The sequence below is a fragment of the Panthera leo genome, chromosome E1, assembly GCF_018350215.1.
Source record: "Panthera leo isolate Ple1 chromosome E1, P.leo_Ple1_pat1.1, whole genome shotgun sequence".
Lineage (NCBI taxonomy): Eukaryota > Metazoa > Chordata > Mammalia > Carnivora > Felidae > Panthera > Panthera leo.
In genome coordinates, this window is record NC_056692.1 from 15,646,274 (window position 1) to 15,667,586 (window position 21,313).

Consider the following 21,313-nt stretch of genomic DNA (forward strand, 5'->3'; position numbering starts at 1 on the left):
GCAATGAAAACTTAAGCAAATGATACTTGAAAACATATACAGTAGAGATTAGGCTTTCTTTCTCTGGTTTCCAGTACCTGACATTGTCAAGGTTTGTGGGTTGACGTGTGCACACAGGGGAAGGGATTGTTGGGATACATTTGGGAGCTTACCTGAGGCAGATTCAGGCTTCTAAGATTTACGAACCCAATGAGTGATAACATTCATAACATATAAAAAATATCCTTAGCAGGTTTCCAGAGGGCGTCACAGGAGCCATGCCAAGTCCCTCCTTCAGCCTCTGAAAGGAGTCATGCCCTTGTGAGGCCCACCCGTGACCGGAGGAGGGAGAAATGCAGTAGAAAACAGCAAAGTATTCATCACTCACTTGTCCTGGGACTCAATATACACGTAGAGATGAGGCTCAAAACACTTGGAAACAATGCCATGAAACGGATTGTCTGGGGCTTTAGGCTTCTTTGGCTGTAAAGGAAGGAAAAAAAGAAGAAACCTATACTTGAGCCATCTTTGCAAGTTTTCAAGCAGTTTCAAAGAAAACATCCCTTCAAAGTTCACTCCTAACACAGATTAAAAGCACTCCATGTAACTAAACTGGGACTATGTCTTGCATTATGATTCATGCCAGTTTGTGAACAATGAGCCAGTTTTGTTAGCATCACTGACTTGCTTTGCATGTTGAAAGATTTACTGCTACTTTGATAACACACGTGCTTTTGATCTGGAAGCTATTCATCATCTTACTGATGTTTTAAAATTTTAAATCCTGGCGAATAACAGTACCTTATACTTGTACAGTGCTTTAAAATTTATAAAGTGCCTTCATGTGATCTATTTTTTTTAACTTTATTTTTTTGAGAGAGCGCGAGAGCGCACGCGCACAAGCACGCAGGAAGGGTAGAGAGAGGGAGAGAGAGAGAATCCCAAGCAGGCTCCGTGTTGTCAGTGCAGAGCCTGATGCGGGGCTCCGCCTCACGAAACCGTGAGATCATGACCTGAGCCAAGACGAAGAGTCAGATGCTTACCTGACTGAGCCACCCAGGCGCGCCCATGTGATCTATTTTTGATAGCCTCCATTTACTGACGGTTATCATAGACCAAGCGCTTTGATATGAAGTAACATCTCATCTATTCCTCACAACAACCCTCAGAGTAGGAATTAATACTACTACTTTACGCCCAAAGAACGGAAGGCTCAGAGGGTTCTAGCGGCCTGCCCAAAGGCACACAGTGAAGCTTCCTATCTCCTAAACTAGAATTTTCTATTATAGCATTGCTTTCCTGCAATGGTTCCTAGATTGATGAATTTCACTGACAAGTAAATGTAAGAAAAAGAAGCATAAGGGACCAATATAGCGTTGCTGACTTTTTATTTTGCTACTCTCCATTCTCGGTAGGTTCCTGAAAAAAAGAGTATTTTATACCCAAACATTTTATAGGGAGAACATACCAGCATGAGGGCAGTCCTTCCTTTTCAGACAGTTGGTGACCCTATACCAGCTTGCTAGCTGGGCAGGCAGCAGGCAGTTTTGTCTTTATTTTTTGCCTTGGACCAGTGTAAAACAGGGCTAGCACTGGTCCCCAGTTGATACTTAAAAACCACTGACATACAGACCATGTAGGTAGGCAAGCATTAAAAAACTATATTTGCTCCCTAATTCCTTTTCTAAATCTCTAAAAAAATAAGCGAAGATCTTCCTACATATTTTGTTCTATTCCTAAAAAACGTCAATTCTATTTATTGTCAAACACCAACAAAAGGACCCTGACGCCTTGTTGGGGTTGATACTAAAGTACAAACTGGGCATAAATTGATACCCACAGCATACTTGCTGAATTGAGCTGTTCATATCTTTTAATAAATACAGGAAAAGCTGAGCCCCTAATGATAGACAGAAAGAATGATTCCCTTCTAGTAATTTTTAAAAATAAAACACTCTAATGGTTAAAAGCATCTGTAAAAACTGGAAATGAACACCAAAAATTAAATGTCAACCCTAGACATATCCCATTCAATTTCCTATTTAGCTCTCTTCCCTTTTCACCTTTTGAGAGTTCCAGGTCTTTACTTTTTTTGTTTTTGTTTTTTGTTGTTGTTGTTTCTTTGCAAGATTTTTAGAAACTCTGGTGCTTCCTAAAATCTGGGCTATTTTCCCTTATTGTCCCAAAGCCACTGCCAAAGTCAGGTCTCAGAGTGAGACTACAACAGGCTCCCAAGACTGGGTTCGTGGAGTTTGAACTCTGGATCCAAAGTTCCACCTTCATTTCACAGGTGCCCCAGGAGTTGTTTCCCACATGTCCATCAGTTTAACATGGCGGATCCATGACATAGTATGATGGCTGCGTGGCGGTGGTCCTTACCTATTTGTTCTACATTTTCCATGTCAGTTACCTATTTTTTAGTATTTTATTCTTTTCAATAAGGTGATTTTTAAATGAAGAGGCAAGTCTGATTTGTCTAACTTTTTTAAGACTAGGTGTCCTGATTTTAGAATTAGGAAATATAGCCACAACACCCAAGTATCTTTTTATTAAAAAAATATAATCATTATAAGGATTATAATTATCCCCTTTATTTACATGTTCTTCCCTTGACCAAAATATTCATACATCTGCAGGATACCTTCTGCTAATTATAAACTGGAATATAACTTATGTAATACAAATGTTGTCATATTTTTTAAATTCATTTTTTAAAAAGGTTATTTATTCTGAGAGAGAGAGAGAGAATGAGCAGCGGAGGGGCAGAGAGAGAGAAAATCTCAGGGAGGCTCCATGCTGCCAGCACAGAGTCTAACATGGGGCTCAATCCCAAAAACCACGATATCATGACCTGGGCCGAAATCAAGAGTCGGATGCTTAACCGACTGAGCCATCCAGGCACTCTAGATGTTGTCACGTTTTAAATCAACGTGTATATTTTGAATTTGGTTTTGTTCACTAATTTATGTGCAATTTTCCAATTACTGACAACAGTTTAAGTTATCACCTTAGAACGGCTACATTATGAGATTTCAGCTCTACAAATTAGGTAATAGTGCTGCACTGAAACACGTGTTCTGATTTCGATCTGTGGTGATTTAAGTGAATGACCTTCTTCTTAGGAAATGCACACAGGAATATTTAGAGGTAAAGGACATGATATCAGCTAACTTAAACTGTTCCAAAAGAGAGAGAGAGAGGAAGAAGTGGGGAGAGAGGGACAGAGGGGGACAGAAATGGGAAGAAAAAAAAGGAAATGATAAAGCAAATGTAGCAGAATGCTAACAATTAGTAAACCCAGGTGAAAGATACTTGAGAGTTCTTGCAATATTCTTAAGACTTTTCTCTAATTTTGGTATTTTCTTTTTAAAAAGCAAGAAATAACGGTAAAAAGCTTGAGAGATGGCTGTGGACGGCCTGGCAGGTAACCCCAGAGACGGTGGTGGAGCACTCAAGCAATGGCACATCACCCGTGCTCTGGACGGCCTGGACGACAACAGTGTGGGAAAATGCAGACCTCCAAGCCTGAGTACAACAGGGGTTAGAATCAATTTCACAGATTTAATAATGCAGTACAGTTATGGTAGCTGTCACTGCTGGGGGAAGCTAGGAGGAGACGGGTACACAGGACCTCTCTGCACTCTGCAACTACTTATGACTTTATAATTATTTAAAAATACAAAGCTTTTTTTTTTAAAAAAACATTTATTCTTCTTCGAGAGACAGAGTGCAAGCCAGGGTGGGGCAGACAGAGAGGGAGACACAGAATCAGAAGCAGGCACCAGGCTCTGAGCTGTCAGAGCCTGACGCGGGGCTCGAACTCACAAACCGTGAGATCATGACCTGAGCCAAAGTCAGACACTTAACTGACTAAGCCACCCAGGAGCCCCAGCATACAAAGATTTCTTAAAAAGTGGTACAGGAGACTTGGACTCTGACTGTGAAGTTGTCTTAGGAGTATCTTAACCTATTTATTTCACTCATTTTCCTTTTTATGTGTGTGCAAAAGCAATATATGATAAAAATCTTTGTCGAGGAGAGTCTGAGGAGCTCGCTCGGCATACGCATAAAAAAAAAAGAGTCTAAGGGATAAAAGAAAACAGCTACGTGCTATTCCAGCAATCTCATCATGGTCAGTCTTCCACAGGCCATGTGCTCGATGAGGCCCCATGGAACAACACTCGGACCCCACAGAACATCGTCAGACCGCGCGGGCGTCCCAACCCTATGGCAGGTGACTGCCCACTAATGCCGCTCCTGGCAGGGAGCGGAGACCCAACACCTCGCCTCCTGGTCCCTTGCAGCGTTTTTAGTGTGAGTTGGAAGCAAAAGGGGAATAATGGGAGGGACTGCCCAAAGTTTCCTTTTTGATTTTTGTCCACAGGGCTGCCTCCGGCCTATAGCTGCTTTATGACTGTGCTCCTATTTAGATAAGAGGTGCTGGAATTTCAGCTCAAACTGGCGTCTCCCTTCGCACCGGCCAGCTCCCCAAAGGGTTGATTCTCAGCTTAAAGTACATACTAAGTCATTTAGCAGTAGCATTCGGGCTGCATTTCTGAGTGTGTGAATTCTGTCCAAAAGCCACAGATGTTTAAGTTATTTCCTCCCGGAGTTAGATGGAATAATAGAAGGTTACTGTTGTCACAGTAAGGAGCTGTGCAGCTGGCCCCATTTCCTTTTATTACTATCCAGTGTAAAGAGATTAAATCTAACTGCTTGGATCACCAGAAGGGTATGTTTTTAAACCAGAAATTCCTCGCTTCTTCTCTGTCTCTGGGCACCTTCAGTCCCCTTTCGGATGCCGTTTTTTAACACTGGGAGTAGGATGGCAACTGACTGCTCAAACTAAATACCTCTTCTCGAGTTCACACCCCTTTCTCAACAGCATACACTCCAGGAGCGAGCAGGGAGAGGCCCTTAGACCTTGCGGGCCAACTGTCTGCTTATGCAGTGACGCAGTGAGTTGGGTAACCCCAGACAACCGCAGGCTCGGCTCACCTAACACCCTGTGGAGTTCCTCCCTGAGGCCCCATGGGGCTCCCGTGCTTCCTGCGCACCCAACTCCAGAAGCCAGTAAGTGGCTGGGAAGACGGAGATCCTGGAGCTCCCACTTAATGGACCACCAGCAAGACATGGGCAGGGGAGGCCGCAGGAGGCTGGGGACGGAATGTGAGGAGGCCTTAGTCACTGGTGCACACGTGTCCTCACTGACAAGCAATGGCCAAGGAAACTGCAGGTGGGTCATCTAGCCTAGGGGTTTTGGTACTTTCTTTTTAAACAGATCTCAAACCCCTGGTTTGAAAGGATTCCATGACAGATGTGACTCAGAACAGAACAGCTCTGTTTTGGAGGGACTCAGAGCCCTGATCTCCTCCCAACTCCCCAGTGACATGGGATGGGGCACCAAGGAATATAGTTTGAAAACCACAGGCTCTCTCTAAAGACGAAAAAAACTAGGTAAGTCTAGAGACAGTAAAAACCTACCACGTGGTCAGTTAACAGCAGACCAGAGTCTGGCTCTGCCCTACCCCCTGGATCTGTGTCCTGTGTCCTTGGAATGAGCAGTCTTCGTCCTTACAACAATAACGTCTGGCTTCCAGGATGAGCAAACAGTTCCACGAGGGAGACAAATCATATCGTATCTACCAAACCGATTTCGTAGTAACGGGGGCTGCTGTCATAATCCAGTTTAACGACATCCAGAGATGACTGGCTAAAGGGTAACTTTTCATGGCAGCCACCAGCACTGGGAAGACACAGAGCCCTGAAAACAGAACTACCACCCAAAGCTCAAACGGGTGCAGGCGACGGAGTGTGGGTAGAGGACACACCAGAAAAGTGAACTCTACGTCCAGACTCCTTCCTATCGGGGTCCTTCCTCTCCAAATGTGAGAGATGCATTTCTTTAGTTGGAAGAAATCTGTTTTCTCCCACAAGAGTTGATATGATGGCTTTAAATCAGTTATACCTAATCCCACAGATCTCTGGGATATAGCCCTGAGGTATCCTTCCAGTTTATGTATCCGCCTGTATTCATGGGGTTCATTTCTGTGTTCTCCACTTTTCACTGAGACACCCGGGTGTAGTGAAAGAGCTCCAGGAAAGGAATTCTAGTCTCTGACTTCTAGACCTTGCTTTCGGTCTTTGCTCTTCCACGCCCAAACGCTGTACCCCTGGGCAAATCACTTGACCTCTCTGAGCAGCACGCACTACAGCTCATATATAGAACCCTACAAAGAGAGAGGCAGGGGTTGGGAAGAGGAAATGGAACGGAGCATGTAGAAGAATCTGAAACTATAAAGCCCATGAAAATGTGAAGTATCCACGTTATTACAATTATTTAATCAGTGGACCAGACACATTCCACCACATTGCTTCGGAATTGCTTCTGGAAATTCTGTTCTCTTGGCTCCTGCCACGATCGTCCACCTACCCTCACCGTGCAAGGAATGCAGGGTTAGCTGCAAAGTGCATGGCTACAGGTTTCCCAGGCTGGTCTTCCCAGCCAGCCCCCTTTCGGCGGTGTCTGGAGCAAAACAACACTATAAAATAATCCTCGAGCAGCCAAGTGTAGAAAATTAAAAAGGAGGGATCGCTAATCCAGACAGGAAGAGGTCTGATTTATTGCTCTAACCACTCTGCCATAAAATGGCAGTGAAACAGCAACACCATTCTATAGGATGGAGGGAGAGGAAATTTAGAGTTGGAAAGAAAATCCAAAGGAAATGAAAGTGTTAGTGTGCTCTGAAAAGTAACTCTCCAAATATGTCATTGGTCACCTGGATGTTTCCAGGCCGCCCCGATGGCTTCCAGACCTCAAGTGCTTGGCTTGGCTTACACTGAGTGGAGGCCTCTCCTAGCTGATGGTGCTGCTAACTTCACGGGGGATTGCTGAGCTTCTGGTGTGGTCACCGGACAGACAAGGACACCATCGAGGGCTAGGCTGGCAGGCACAGGAGGTGATGGACAAGGCAGGGCGGAGTTCCCACCGCTGCACTGCACGGGCCAATGAAGCTTGTGCGTGTCGGTCATTCCAGTGGGGAAGCTCTTGGGGAACAGAGGTGGGCAGGACGGGCTGTTTTTCCATTCAGTTTTCAGATAAAGGCTTTCTCTAAGACCACCAAAGTTGTCATCTCTGCATGTGGTCAAGAGCCAAAGGACCATATTTAGAGCGAGCAGACCCATAATCGGAAGCAAACATTGGGTAGGTCACATGTGGAGATGCAAACTGGACTTACTTGATCTAAGTCTCCCTTCTCTATCGCCAGTTCCTCCATTTCTGGCGCTGGTTCATCTTCCAGGAAGGGATTGGTCGATTGGGGTGGAGACTCGAGTTTTTTCTGTCAAGAAGACATGAGAAAGAGACAGGTATTACCTGAGTATACCCTCAATACCTTTTGCCATCGATCTGCTTTTTTCCTAGTCTCTCCAACAGCTGAATCACGAAATCTGATGTAATGAGCAAGAATGGAGACAACATGGACCACATTCTCACCTCCTGGCCTTCAAACTGTCTTGCATCTTCCTGAAACCTTATTGCCCATCCCACCGCAAACCCAATCTGGCTAAAACTCTCATTCCTCCTTCAGCCTTCAAATCAGAAGTCCCTTCTTCTGGGAAGCCTTCCCCATCTGTCAAGTTTGGGTTAGATGCCCCTGCTACATGCTTCTATCCTACCCAGTATGTCCCCAGACCAAGGTGTTTATTAAAATATTGCAAATACCCAGTTGTCTGTCTTATCCCCACTAGATTCTGTAATGGCAGGGATCATGTCTGTCTTCCTCACCCTCTGTCTGGTGCCTGGCATTGACTAGCTGCTCCCCGAATATGAATGAATCAAAATGCTGGATGGGTTGGAATTCAAGAACAAACTATAAAGCTAATCTTATGTGTTCTAGATTATAGACAGGAGTCCCTTCCCAAATAAGTCCCATTACCGGAAACACAACAAAATCTCCTAGGGAAAAATTACTTCCTAGGTCCTGATGATGAATACTCTGTTAAAATATGTCCCTGAGTGGGAACACAGGCTAGTGGGAAAGCTGGAGGCAGGAAGTATGGGCTTTAGCTCCAACTCTTCGGCGCTGGCCAATCCCCTAAATTCTCTCAGCCATAGCAGCCTGAGGTCACAGGTACAGGACTACCTGAAAGATCAGATGGGAGGAAGTGTCCAAAAGGGGAGAAGGGGCACACGGCACATACAAGGGACAATGGTGATGATAATTCCAGTGCAACAACAGAACTGAGGCAGCTCTTTGGAATTTTTTTTACAAATTTGACCTGAATATGTTGTTTATGTCAGGGAGCTGGGAGTCCTAGCAGAAAGAAAACTAAGTGGACAAGGAGGAGAAAAGGGATTGGCTGGTGCTGGGGGTCAGGGGAAGGGGCAAGGAACGGCTCTTTGGAGACAAGAAGCCAGGTGGAGAGGGTGTTTCTAAATGTGACATTTTCACATATATCAGCAGAGAAACTCGAACTAACCCTCTAGGCTAAGAGGGACAGCACATGGACTGTACAGAGTGAATGACTTTGTTAAGTGTTAGGATATCAGATGAAGATACAAGGAAAAAAAAAAAAACAACAACAACAAACAAAAACAATCCAGAAAAATATAAACAATTTGAACACAAAAAACACAAGCCACACCAGTGTCCAGTTTAGGCTTTAAGCCCATTCTGTTTACACTCATGTAAACTACTTAATTCTTGGCCCAAACACTTAGATGCTGTTATGTTGCTAGATAAAGACTCTGTATGAGAAAAACCTTGTGATCAATGCATTAGCTTTAAGGTAACCATTAGTAGGACAATGACTTCTACAGTATCCTGCTGAGAAACAATATGGTGTAACTACCAAGTAAACATTTAAAATGTATACACTCCAAACTTTGGCTGCTTTGCCTGCTAAGGGGAAAAAAGTCCCTATAAACTTAATCCGAAATAGTTTGTTTTTAGAACTGGGCTATTTTTAGAAAGCAATGTATCTTTCAAACAATATTTCCAAGTGCTTCTTTATACAGGTGATCAGACAAGGCCCCTTCAAGGAGGTGATATCTGAGCAGAGACCAGAATGAGAAGGAGCTAGTCAGGCAAAGATCTGGAAAGAGCACTCTTAGCACCTCGTGCAATGCCTAGAACAGGCTTGGTGAGTCCGAGGGACAGGGAGGAGGACAGGGGACATGAAGAAAGAGAGGCAGCAGGAGCCCAATCACAGACCTCCGTGGGCCGTGGTAAAGGTGAGATTTTCTTCGCAATGCAACTGGGCAGTCACTGGGGGGTTTTAAACAGGGAAGTGATGTGATCTAGTTTCGATTTTTAAAAGATCATTCCACTGCTGTGGAGAGGATGGACTGTAACGCACGAAGACCAGTTTAAGAGGCTGGTTCCAAGGGTTCCAAGCAAAGACTGACCCAGGACTGGACTAAGCCAGCGCTGTGGAGACTGACACAGGCAGCCGGATTTGGGACATACTTAGGAGATAAAGCCAAGAGGACTGGGGGACAGGTGAAGGAAAGAAAGGAATCAAGGGTCAGTCACTTTTTGGCCAGAGCAACCATATGGCTGGTGTCACCATTAAGGGAGTGACACACCTGGGTTTGTGTCCGTGCTCTATCGCTTGGATACGCTGCTCAGCTCCTCCAAGCCTCAGCTCTTCCTTTGTGAGGGGTATCGATGCCCACCACACAGAGCTGCGTGAGGATCAAATGAGACCGTGTTGGTGAAGCATGACACGTGTACCAAGCGGCTCAACACCACGGCTGGCACTAGGAACGCTCAGTAGGTGGGGGCTCTCATTAGTGTTTAAAGGGGTCGAACTGTGGCTGTGCCCCTCTCAATGGAGCATCTCTGAGATGGGGAAGAAGTGGGAGCACAGGGCTCCGAAGTGTGGTAGAAAGGATTCCCTTTTAGGGGCATCCGGGTGGCTCAGTTAGGCTTGATTTCAGTTCAGGGCATGATCTCACAGTTCATGAGATCAAGCCCAGTGTTGGGCTCTGCGTTGACAGGGCAGAGGCTGCTTGGGATTCTCTCTCTCTCTCCCTTCCCCCCAATAAATAAACTTAAAAAAAAAAAAAAAAGAATTCCTTTAATCACAAATAGGATTTTGTCCCTACTCTCTGCCTCTTTGGGCTATCTCCAGGAAATTAAAATAATGGGTCCATCAAATTACAAAGGCACAGGCAGGTGCTGAGCTGCTGCCTTCCTCTATGGTAAACGGAGGAGAAAGCCCTGAAGGGCGGATATAGACGCTTGCTGTTTGGAGGGCTAGTTCAGCGCTCAGATTCATCTGCAGTGATGAAAGCCTAAATCTTTGCAGCCAGCAATCACCAGCACAACTGAAGCCTTCTATGCAAGAGCCCTGTTGTCAGAGCCAACCACACCACGCCTCTCATTTCTGCTCTGCAGCTGTCATAGGCCATAAAGAATTACAGGTTTGGGTTTAGATTAGAAATAACTCAAATGACACAGTTCATGAGCTCTGGGGCTGCTAAATAAAACAAAAAAAATTGTCAAGAAATGAACGACTTTCCAATGTTACAAGAATTCATTCTTTTTGCCATGAGGACAGTTGATTTCAAGTCCATACAGGCAAGAAAAATTCTTCGGACAGAAAGTTAATTCCTCCTAACTAAACCACGTGGCGTTCCCAACACCTCCAAAACAATAAGGTGTACAGGCCGGCCAACCTGTCTAATTTACTACTGGAAGAGAGAATGCGGCTTTAGTCAGTAGTGTGTCTGCATCGGGGTCCAGCTGCACAAATGCTTTCCTGAGGCCCTAGCTGGACACTTCAAGTGATCAGAGAAGGCACTCTGAAATTTAAGACCAATCTGTTTCCTCTCCCTGGAGGAGAAAGCTTTCAGTTACAGGACGAAAATTCCACAATCTCTGTACTTATTCCATAAATGCTTTACTTCAGCCCCACTCCTGATTCGTCCTTAAAGAGATGACCTGGAGGCTCCAGTTGATAGGCCTGTAAACACAGGGCTCTGCACACCTGCTTTAGTATCACTGGGACCTCTCTTGGTACACCGTGCTCGTATCTTACACTGTGACTGTTACACATTGGCTCCTTTTTCCGCTAGACCGTAGGCACCTGTCTGATTCAATTTTTCATCTTTTCCTAAGGCTCTGCCCAAACAGCAGCCTTGAAAAACTTTGTGAATAAATCCTGGTCAGATGGGAAACACTCATTAAAATCTTCTTTGGACACACAGGCAACATTTTCTATTTTCTGTAAACAAAACAAAGAAACCTGTGCGTTTGTGCGTGTATGCTTGTTGGAGGGTCTCAAGCTATTAAACAGTGGACATCTCTGGGGAGAGGGATTTAGGGCAACTAAGAAGGAAGAGGTTGTCCTTTTAAAATATTTTATTCTGTTTGAGCTTTAATAAGCTATTTCTCTCTTCTCTTTTTTTGGTAGACAAGTTATCTGAAGTATGAAGATGATTTATAACTAAACTCGGTATTTTCTAAAACGCTTAGTATTTTAAAACTGTGATACATGATTAACATAAAATTCACCACTTTTGGTGACTTAAAATTTAGTGATTTTCAGTATATTCACAAAGCTGTGCCACCATCACCACTATCTATCTAGTCCCAGAACCGTTTTTACCCCAAAGGAGGCCCCATATCCACTAGCTGTCACTTCCAATCCTTCCCTTCCCCCAATCCCTGGTAACTCCTAATCTACTTACTATCTCTATGAATTTGCCCATCCCTGACATTTCATATAAATGGATTCATATAACATGTGGCCTTTTGTGTCTGGCATCTTTCACTTAGTACAGTGTTTTGGAGGTTAATCCTATAATATATATCAGTATTTCAGTTTTTTTTTTTTTTTTTTTTGCTGAATAATATTCCACTGTAAGGATATGCCATATTTTGCTTATCCATTTGTCCATTAATAGACATTTGGGTTGTTTCTACTTTTTGGCTATCGTGAATAGTGCTGCCATGAACATTCACGTACAAGTGTTTGTACAAACACAGGAGAATTTTCAATTCTCTTGAGTGTGTGCCTAGAAGGCGAAGCATGTATTACTCTAAAGAAACATTTTCGGATTGCTTTGCCTTTTTTTAATCTGGCAGTTACCCCTTTACATCAGGCATCAATACATGAGCACCATGAATTTCACGAAAAGCAGAGTAACTATTTCTTCTGAATTTTAACAAACTGTCACTAACATCAAGATTCAGTGCTGGGAGACTAGGCAGGTGCATTTATAAGAGACAAGAATACAGAAAGCAGTTTAAAACAGGGCTATCCTTGCTTGAGATTCTGTGCCTCCGTCTCTCTCTGTGTCCCTCCCCCACTTGTGCTTTCTCTCAAAAGTAAGTAAATAAACACTAAAAAATTTAAAAAAAAAACCAGAGGCTATCTTAAATATGAAAATACTCCTACTTTTTGGCCCTGTAATTCATTCAACTTGTATCATAAGAAAATAATCTCCAATGTGAACAAAACTGTGTTCACCATGACCTTATTTATAGTAGTGAAAAAATGACAAGTACTTAAGGGTCCAACAAGAAAAGGATAGTTAAGGAAATTCTGGACTATCTATATAATGAAGTATTATATACTGATCGAGAAACCACTTGAGCTTTGACATAACGAAGGAAAGTAAGCTTTAAAATTGTATTTAAACATCATGGGGTGCCTAGGTGGCTCAGGTGGTTAGACGTCCAACTCTTCATTTCTGCTCAGGTCACAATCTCACGGTTTGTGCGATTAAGCTCCACATCAGGCTCTGTGCTCTCAGCACAGCTGCTTGGGATTCTTTCTCTCTCTGTGTGGCCCTATCCCACTCACATACGCTCACGCATTCTCTCTCTCTCAAAACAAATAAACATTAAAAATTGTATTTATACATCATATATAAAAACAAACAATATGGATCAAAGATCTAAATATAAGAACAAAGACTATAAAACTCTTAGGATGAAGCATAGGTAAATGTTTGTGACCTTGAGGATGACACCAAAACTCAAAGAACAAAAGAAAAAAAAACCTAGAAAAGTGGGATCTCATCAAAATGGAAAACTTTTGTGTATCAAAGGACACTATCAAAAAAGTGAAAAGACAACCCACAGAATGGGAGAAAATATTTACAAACCATGCAGTTGATCTACGATAGACTATATCTAGAAAATATTGTTTTAGAAAACCCTCTCACAACTTAACAAGAAAAATACAAACGACCCAGTTAAAAAATGGGCAAAGGACTTGAATAGACATTTCTCAAAAGAAGAAGTCCAATAAACACACTGAAAAGATGTCCAGTGTTATCAGTCACTAGGAGAATGCACATCAAAACCACAATGAGATACTACTTTCTATCCATGAGGATGGCTGTAGTAATTAAAAAACAAAAAAACCCAGGAAGTAGTAACTACTGGCAAAAACGTGGAAAAATCAAAACCTCCCTACACATGTGGTGAGAATATAAAATGGCGTAGCTGCTGTGGAAAACAATGATGGTTCCTCAAGAAGTTAGACACAGAGTTACCATGTAACCCAGTGATTCCACTCTTGGGTACACTACCAAGAACACTGAAAACATATTTACACAAAAACTGGTCCATTAATGTTCACAGCATTGTAACAGCCAAAAAGTGGAAACAACTCAAATGTCTATTAACTGATAAATGGCTTAAAGCATCTACCCAAGCAATGGAATATGATTCAGCCATGAAAAGGACTGAAGGGCGCCTGGGTGGTTCAGTGGGTTAAGCAGCCAATTCTTGATCTCGGCTCAGATCATGATGTCGGGGTTCCTGGGATACAGCCCTGAGTTAGGCTCTGTGCTGAGTGTGGAGCCTGCTTGGGATTCTCTCTCTCTGTCCCTCCCCTGCTCTTGCTCTCTCTCTCAAAATAAACATATAACTGTGCTGACAGCTCAGAGCCTGGAGCCTGCTTCAGATTCTGTGTCCCACTCTCGCTCTGCCCCTGCCTGCTCATATTCTGTCTCTCTCAAAAATAAATAAATGTTAAAAAATTTTTTTAAATCATTAAAAAAAAAAAAGAAGGACTGAAATACTGATACATGTTTCCCAATGGATGAACCTCTTAAAAACGCTATGCTGAGTGAAGAAATTCAGGCACAGAAGGCCACATATTACAAGATTCCATTTATATGAAATATCCAGAATAGGCAAACCCATAAAGACAGAAAATAGATTAGTGCTTGCCTGGGGCTGGGGTTGGGGGGGGGGGGGGAAGGAGGAAATTGGAAGTGGCTGCTACAGTGGGAGTGGGGCAGGGTTCTTTTGGGGACAATGGAAACGTCTTAGAATTGGATAGTTGGAATGCTGGCATAACCTTATGAATATACTAAAAACAACTGAACTGTATACTTTAAATGTATTATGTGAAATATTGTTATATGAATTACATTTCAATTTAAAAATATATTTAAAATTTTTTTTTAATCTTTGATTTTTGAGAGAGAGATAGAGTGCAAGCAGGGGAGAGGCAGAGAGAGAGGGAGACACAGAATCCAAAGCAGGCTGCAGGCTCTGAGCTGTCGGCACAGAGCCCAACGCGGTGTCGAACTCACAAACCATGAGATCATGACCTGAGCCAAAGTTGGACACTGAACCAACTGAGGCACTGAGGTGCCCCTAAAAATCTATTTTAAAAGTACAATTTCGCCTGTGGAAAATGAACCCCAAATCTTCACCTCTGACTGATGGGAAAATAAATGACGGTTTTTTTTCTTCTCCATTCTTGCTATAATTTCTACATTTTCTATCTTGACCGTGTATTGCTTTCTTATCAGAAACAAACAAGCAGACGATAATATCCTCTTAGGATGCTATTCAAATAAAGCATTTATAAAACATTTTGAAACATCAAAGGAGAGCTCCTTCCGTGCTCAGGACCCAGGTCCTTGTACTGTGGCAGAACCACTAAGACCCTGCCCTCCTCCACTTGCGCAGTCTCCCTGACACAGGTGTTAAGTTGCTGGAAGACTGAGGTATAGGGCAAGCTGCTTTGTGTGGGCTCTCGTTATGTTTAAACCGTGTGATTAAAAATCACATCTACAGCTTGTATATTTACAATGTACTTTAAAAAACTGGGCCAGTATAAATGTATATTGAAATGACCCCTAGAGGCAAAGGATGATTCTATTTAGAAACGCAACTTATGCAATGGGGAATTTTTTAATTAAAAAAAAAAATTTTTTTTTTTTTAACGTTTATTCATTTTTGAGACAGAGAGAGACAGAGCATGAACGGGGGAGGGTCAGAGAGAGGGAGACACAGAATCTGAAACAGGCTCCAGGCTCTGAGCTGTCAGCACAGAGCCCGATGCGGGGCTCGAACTCGCGGACAGCGAGATCGTGACCTGAGCCGAAGTCCGCCGCTCAACCGACGGAGCCACCCAGGCGCCCCGGGAATTTTTTAATTTTATTTAAAAATTTAATTTTATTAAAAATACTACAGCGAGCCAGTTATAAAAACTTAACCCAGTCTACTTTGCTTTTGTAGAGGCTAAATACAGTGTTTACCTTGAATCTAATCATTGAGTCACTAATAATGCATGTTGATATAGCTTTTTTTTTTAAATCCCAGTTAATTAACATACAGTGTAATAATGGTTTCAGGAGAATTCAGTGATTCATCATTTACATATAACACCCACTGCTCATCCCAACAAGTGTCCTCCTTAATGCCCATTCCCCATTTAGCCCATCCCCCTACACAACACCCCCTCCAGCAACCCTATTTGTTCTCTGTATTTAACAGTCGCTTATGGTTTGCCTCCTTCTCTGTTTTTATCTTATTTTTTCTTCCCTTTCCCTATGTTCATCTCTTTTGTTGCTTAAATTCCATATATGAATGCAATCATACACAGTATTTGTCTTTCTCTGACTTATTTCACTTAGCATGATACATCCTAGTTCCATCCACGTTGTTGCAAATGGCAAGATTTCATTCTCTCTGATTGCCAAGTAATATTCCATTGTATATATACACCACATCGTCTTTATCCATTCATCAGTCAATGGACATTTGGGCTCTTCTCATAATTTGGCTATTGTTGATAGCACTTCTATACACATTGGGGTGCATGTGCCCCTTTGAATCAGCATTTTTGTATCCCTTGGATAAATACTTGGTAGTGCTATTGCTGGGTAGTTCTATTTTAAATTTTTTGAGGAACCTGCGTACTGTTTTCCAGAGTGGCTGCACCAGTTTGCATTCCCACCAGCAGTGCACAAGTGTTCCCCTTTCTCTGCATCCTCGCCAACATCTGTTGTTTCCTGAATTGTTAATTTTAGCAATTCTGACAGGTGTGAGGTGGTATCTCATTATGGTTCTGATTTGTATTCCCCTGATGATGAGTGATGTTGGGCATCTTTCCATGCATCTGTTAGCCATCTGGATGTCTTCTTGTCTGTTCATGTCTTTTACCCATTTCTTCACTGGATTGTTTTTTGGGTGCTGAGTTTGATTAAGTTCTTTATAGATTTTGGAGAATGTAGGTACAGTTAAGTCACATCCAGACATTTGCTTTTAATTTCAAGGCATTTTAATTTACAGAGTATTTTGAATCCCTCTTAAGGGCCAGGAGCTTAGGCAATTAGCAAAAAGCAATGGTAGCTCACCTCCTCCAGGAAATTACAGCAGAGGATGCCGTAACTGTTAGGGTTAGTACCTAAAACCAGACAAGCCCTGTCCTTAAAGTTCTTTCAGTGGACATCTCTAACAGATGTCAAAGTGGCATCTGTTAAAAAAGAGCCAAAGATGACCTATCACACTGATCAGTTAGAGGCACTGGACTGTGATAGGTCCTTCCAGGTGAGTTCATCGCCGCTATAGCTCACCCTAATTGTTAATCAGTCAGCAAGGGGCTTAACAGGGTCTGAATATCAGTGAGAGGGGTGGGTGGGCCTGGGAGGGTCTTTGGTCAACTGACTCCTTGGCTGACTTATCTGTCCCATAACTTTGCAAGGAATTCACTGACTTTCTATGAAATTTGGTATATGTTATAGGGTATCAAGATATACCTGGGTTTACTTTGTAGTTTATTCTGATGCCCTGAAGTAGTGGTAACCACAAAAATTTTCCAAAAAGCTAGACAGCTCAGGGAGGGTGTAAGGAGACAGGGAGCAGCAAGTCTTCAGGTGGGGTGCCTAGCAGCTAGACTGGGGAGTCAGGCCACTTGGACCCCCAGCCCAGCCTAGCCCAGGCCACCCCTTTCCAACACTGTCTGTTGGGAGCATGGTCAGTGGCCATAACTAATCTACCAGTGGCCCTGCCATTGAGACCTACGGGCTACAGGTGAAGGCCCCACTTGGGCCACAGCAAGGTGATGGCACCTCAGGCTCACTTGAGGGTGAACATCACCTACAGTGAGAAGCACAACATTTACATATTCCCAAGGCAGGGCTGCAATGAACCGATTCTCTAAGACCTGGCCTGCCTTGTTGAGGAGGCCACTGGAGTTGTTGCCTTTCCACTAACTAATCTTTAAGCGGAAATCCTTAAAGGTTATGGAGCAGCCGCTGTCAGGACTTGGAATGCAGAATGGTTGCTGGGTCATAACTGAAACAAAGAATGGTCCGGGGTATGAGTCTGATCCAAAGGAGTTGAATGGTTTGGAGAAGTCTGTGGAGAAAACTGCTGACCCCATTGAGAGGGATGCATAAAGAGCTTATAGCTCAGCAGGACTTTCTGGCCCAGGATTTGTAACCTGAAACTCTTTGCAAACTTGACAGGAGAAGAAGCAACAACTGAACAATTGGAGAAATTTATAAATCAATTATGCCAGAAAATTTTCAAAACAGAAGACAAAAAAGGGAAGAAATTGGTTTAAAAAAAAAAAAAAGGTTCGAGCATTCCCATCTGACCATGACCAACCCCACAGAGCGCAGCACCTGCCAGGAGACAGGGAGACAGAAGGCCGCAGCCCAGGAGCCTAGACAGTGGAGGGAGGCCATGTTGCCCCGAGAGACAAGCACCCCCAAGCCCTCTCCTCCCCTACAGAAAGAAGGTGCTTACAGTCGGGCAACTGCCACTTTGGCATTCCTGTACCTACTTTCTATAAAAAAGCGTGGTCTTCACACAGCCCCTCCCAGTTTCTCATGGTCTCTACAGGGTTATCCTGTTTGTTAGGCTCACCTTGTCCAAAGGGGGCCTTCCTGGCCCCCACATTACTCTGCCTCTTTGGACCTGTGGGGCATTTCCTAGCATGAATGAGAGGCGACACGTCCTGGGACAGCTCCAAGTTTACAGGCTCTCCTGGTCATCAGATACAACGGGGCCATCTGTTTCCCTGTAATCCCAGAGCCTCCTAAATGTAAAAGCAAAACCAGCAGGAAGTAGGGCCCAGTCAGAGAAGGAGAAGAATGGCGCAAAACAGGTGTTTGTGTGGCACTGGTGTCATTCAAGCAGCCTCCACGGGGTTCTATTTCCCGTAGTCAGCTGGACAAACCCGTCCTTTGGCTCCCCTGACCCTGCCTGGCTGGAAGCCATGGGTGCACAGTGGGGCACTCTCGGATGGGGTCTGTGTTCAATGCTTAAGCCTCCTGTGCGCAAGCAGACCTCTGTGGGGCTAAACCCAGAGCCAGATGAGTGTCCGTCTGAAACCAGGCCAGAAACGGCTTGGGGAGGGCAGAGAGAATATCAGGAGCTGCTGAGGTCAACCAAAGAGGTCTCAGGAGAGAAATGCATTCTTCTTTCAGTCACATTTCTATTACCTATTATTTCCTTTTGTGACCTGCAGTTTATTTAAGGGCATTTTCATTTGTTTCGTGGTTTATTTTTTTCGTTACTACTAAAAAGAAATCAATTTTGAACATGAAGTAACAAGCAGAGGAGTATACACATGTAGTTTTATTTTTTAAGTATGGAAAGAGTGCTCTGTGGTCCCTTGTATTTTATTTCCCTAAGTAGGTAGGGCCTTATGGTCTTGCCTTAAAATTGAGTGTTGCAGGGGCACCTGGCTCGCTCAGTTGGTAGAGCGTGCGACTCTTGATCTTGGGGTTGTAAGTTCAAGTCCCATGTTGGGACCTCTCCACCGTCTCCAACTTCCTTCCCCAGAGACAGCCACTGTTGTCACTTCTAGACCTTTTTCTTACACATATACATACATAAGCATGCTTTTTGTTTTTTACATCAAGAGGAATTACACCATATGTACTGGGCTACAGCTTACATTTTCCACTAGACAGTGTATGTGAGGGGTTTCTTTTCTATGACAGCACATCTAGATCGAGACCCCATTCTACCGCTGTTCCACAGTATGGCTATATTATATTTTATGTAATCATTTTTCAATGATAAACATAGAAACATAGAAACCTCCACTTTTTTCCCCCTTTTAAGGCTGCAGTTCACCTCTTTCTTGGTACATCTTCTGATACATGTACAGATTTTTTTATAGACCTCCTATCTAGATGTTAAGCTGTTGCCTCACAGGGCATGCGCATTTAAAGTTTTGATTACATAATGACGACTTGGTCTCCAGAAAGGCTGCACGTATTTGCATACTGGCCACTGTATTGTTAGTCTTGTAACATTTCTGCCAAACTGATGTAAGAACATTTGTATCCTCTTCTATTTTTTTTCAAGTTTACTGGCCAACTATTTCTTCAGTGAATTTCTTGCTAGGCTCTGTACTCATTTTTCTAATTGGTTACTTGCCATTTTCTTACTGATTTTGAAGAATTCTTTTATGTTGGATATTAATCATTTGTCTTATAGCTTAAACTATTTTTATTTCCTACTTTCTTGTTTATCCATTAGTTACGTTAATGGTCTCTTTCATTCTTTTTATGTCGTGAAATCTTTTAGTACTTTTCTTTGTGGCTTCTGGGTTTGATGTCTTGTTTCCCTAGCACAATGTTATTGAAGGATAGTTTCTGCTTTTCGTTTAACAGAGAAGGCAGTTCGATGAATTCTAGCAGAGTCTGGACTGGATCACAAGTATCTCTTGACTTGTTGGTCCAAGGGTTTTCCTACCAAGTCACATCAGTTCTCTGTTGTTACCAGTTTTAAAAGAATATAAGAAGCAGGACTCTTTCAACTTTGATTTCTTCCTTCCTCCCTCCTTTTGTCCTTCCCTCCTCACTCCTGCCTGCCTGCACAAGGTCTGTGTATTTTTTGCATGACAGGGAACAGAAATGAATCAACCATGGTTCCTGAATGCAAGAAGCTCAAAGTCTGTGTGTGTGTGTGCGTGTATGTGACGATGTGAACAGAAATTACATAAAACACAAAAATTTGGTTTCCTCATGGATAGGAAATCTGAAGAAAGCACACTGATGTGTTGGCAAGGAGGCTGGGTTTCCAAAAACAGTTTTTAGAGAGACGCTTTGGAGCTCGTGTCTGGTTACACAGACACTAAGCGATGTTAACTAACAACACTACATTCCGCCTTCCTAATGGAGGTGCACGGGCCTCACGCCTGTGTGCATACTTTTGTGTTTTTATCATTTAGTAGTTCCCTGACATGTGGGTTTGTACACTTGGCTTTGAGGTTTACAGGGACACACTGACCTGGTTTGCTCACCAGAGACATTAAGAAAACAAAGTCTACGGATGCCTGGGTGGCTCAGTCGGTTAAGCATCTGACTTTAGCTCAGGTCATGGTCTTGCAGTTCATGAGTTCAGGCCTCGCAAGGGGCTCTGTGCCAGCTCGGGGCCTGGAGCCTGCTTCAGATTCTGTGTCTCCCTCTCTCTCTGCCCCTCCCTGCTCACACTCTGTCTCTTTCTCTCTCAAAAGTAAATAAACATTTAAAAAAGAAAAAGAGAAAACGAACTCTAAAGTAAAAACATACCCTAATTGTAATAAAACTCAACAGCTGATAGAGTAATACGGTATTTGTGAGTGAATAAGTGAGGCCTCTATGACTCACAAAATTACTAGTCTGTAAAATGGAGCAAAACATCGTAAAATGATGACAGAACATTCTAAAGACGTGAAGTATCGCACAATAGGAAACGGTAAACCCACAGAGTACTCTGTGTCACCACTCACACGAGTTGAGCGAAATATCTGGACTGGGGGATTGAGCACTCGAGCCACCGGCTGGAACCACCGGATTAAAGACTGATGTGAAGCCCAAGCACGCACACCCTGACTTCACGTCCCAGCCTCCCTCAGGAAGGTCCTACCAGAGCTCCATCTGTCAGGGTGCACCCGGAGAAGCGTTTTGCAAGAAACCCCTCAAAGTTAGTTGTTCTCTGAATAGCAAAAAGAAGCAATTTCACTTCAATTTCCTTGGCTCTGGTACGCATAATCTTGGCGAGTTCTGTCCTTCAAAACAAAGAGATAAACGCTGTCAGAAGAACTGATCATTCAAGATAGGGTAAAGTAA

General features: G+C 43.3%; 1 protein-coding gene across 5 annotated transcripts in view; it reads right to left on the bottom strand.

Moving 5' to 3' along the window:
• VPS53 (VPS53 subunit of GARP complex) overlaps nucleotides 1-21,313 on the bottom strand; it is a 135,946-nt gene that overhangs the window by 55,076 nt on the left and 59,557 nt on the right. For all 5 annotated transcript variants that reach the window (XR_006196442.1, XR_006196441.1, XM_042915541.1 and 2 more), the window contains 3 exons: nucleotides 21,111-21,252; nucleotides 7,218-7,319; nucleotides 368-462 (listed from right to left, as the gene is read on the bottom strand). Coding sequence is in view for 3 of the 5 variants with exons in the window: in XM_042915541.1 (XP_042771475.1) it covers nucleotides 368-462; nucleotides 7,218-7,319; nucleotides 21,111-21,252 (339 nt within the window). In the remaining 2 variants the exon portion in view is untranslated. The remainder of the gene's footprint in view (nucleotides 1-367; nucleotides 463-7,217; nucleotides 7,320-21,110; nucleotides 21,253-21,313) is intronic.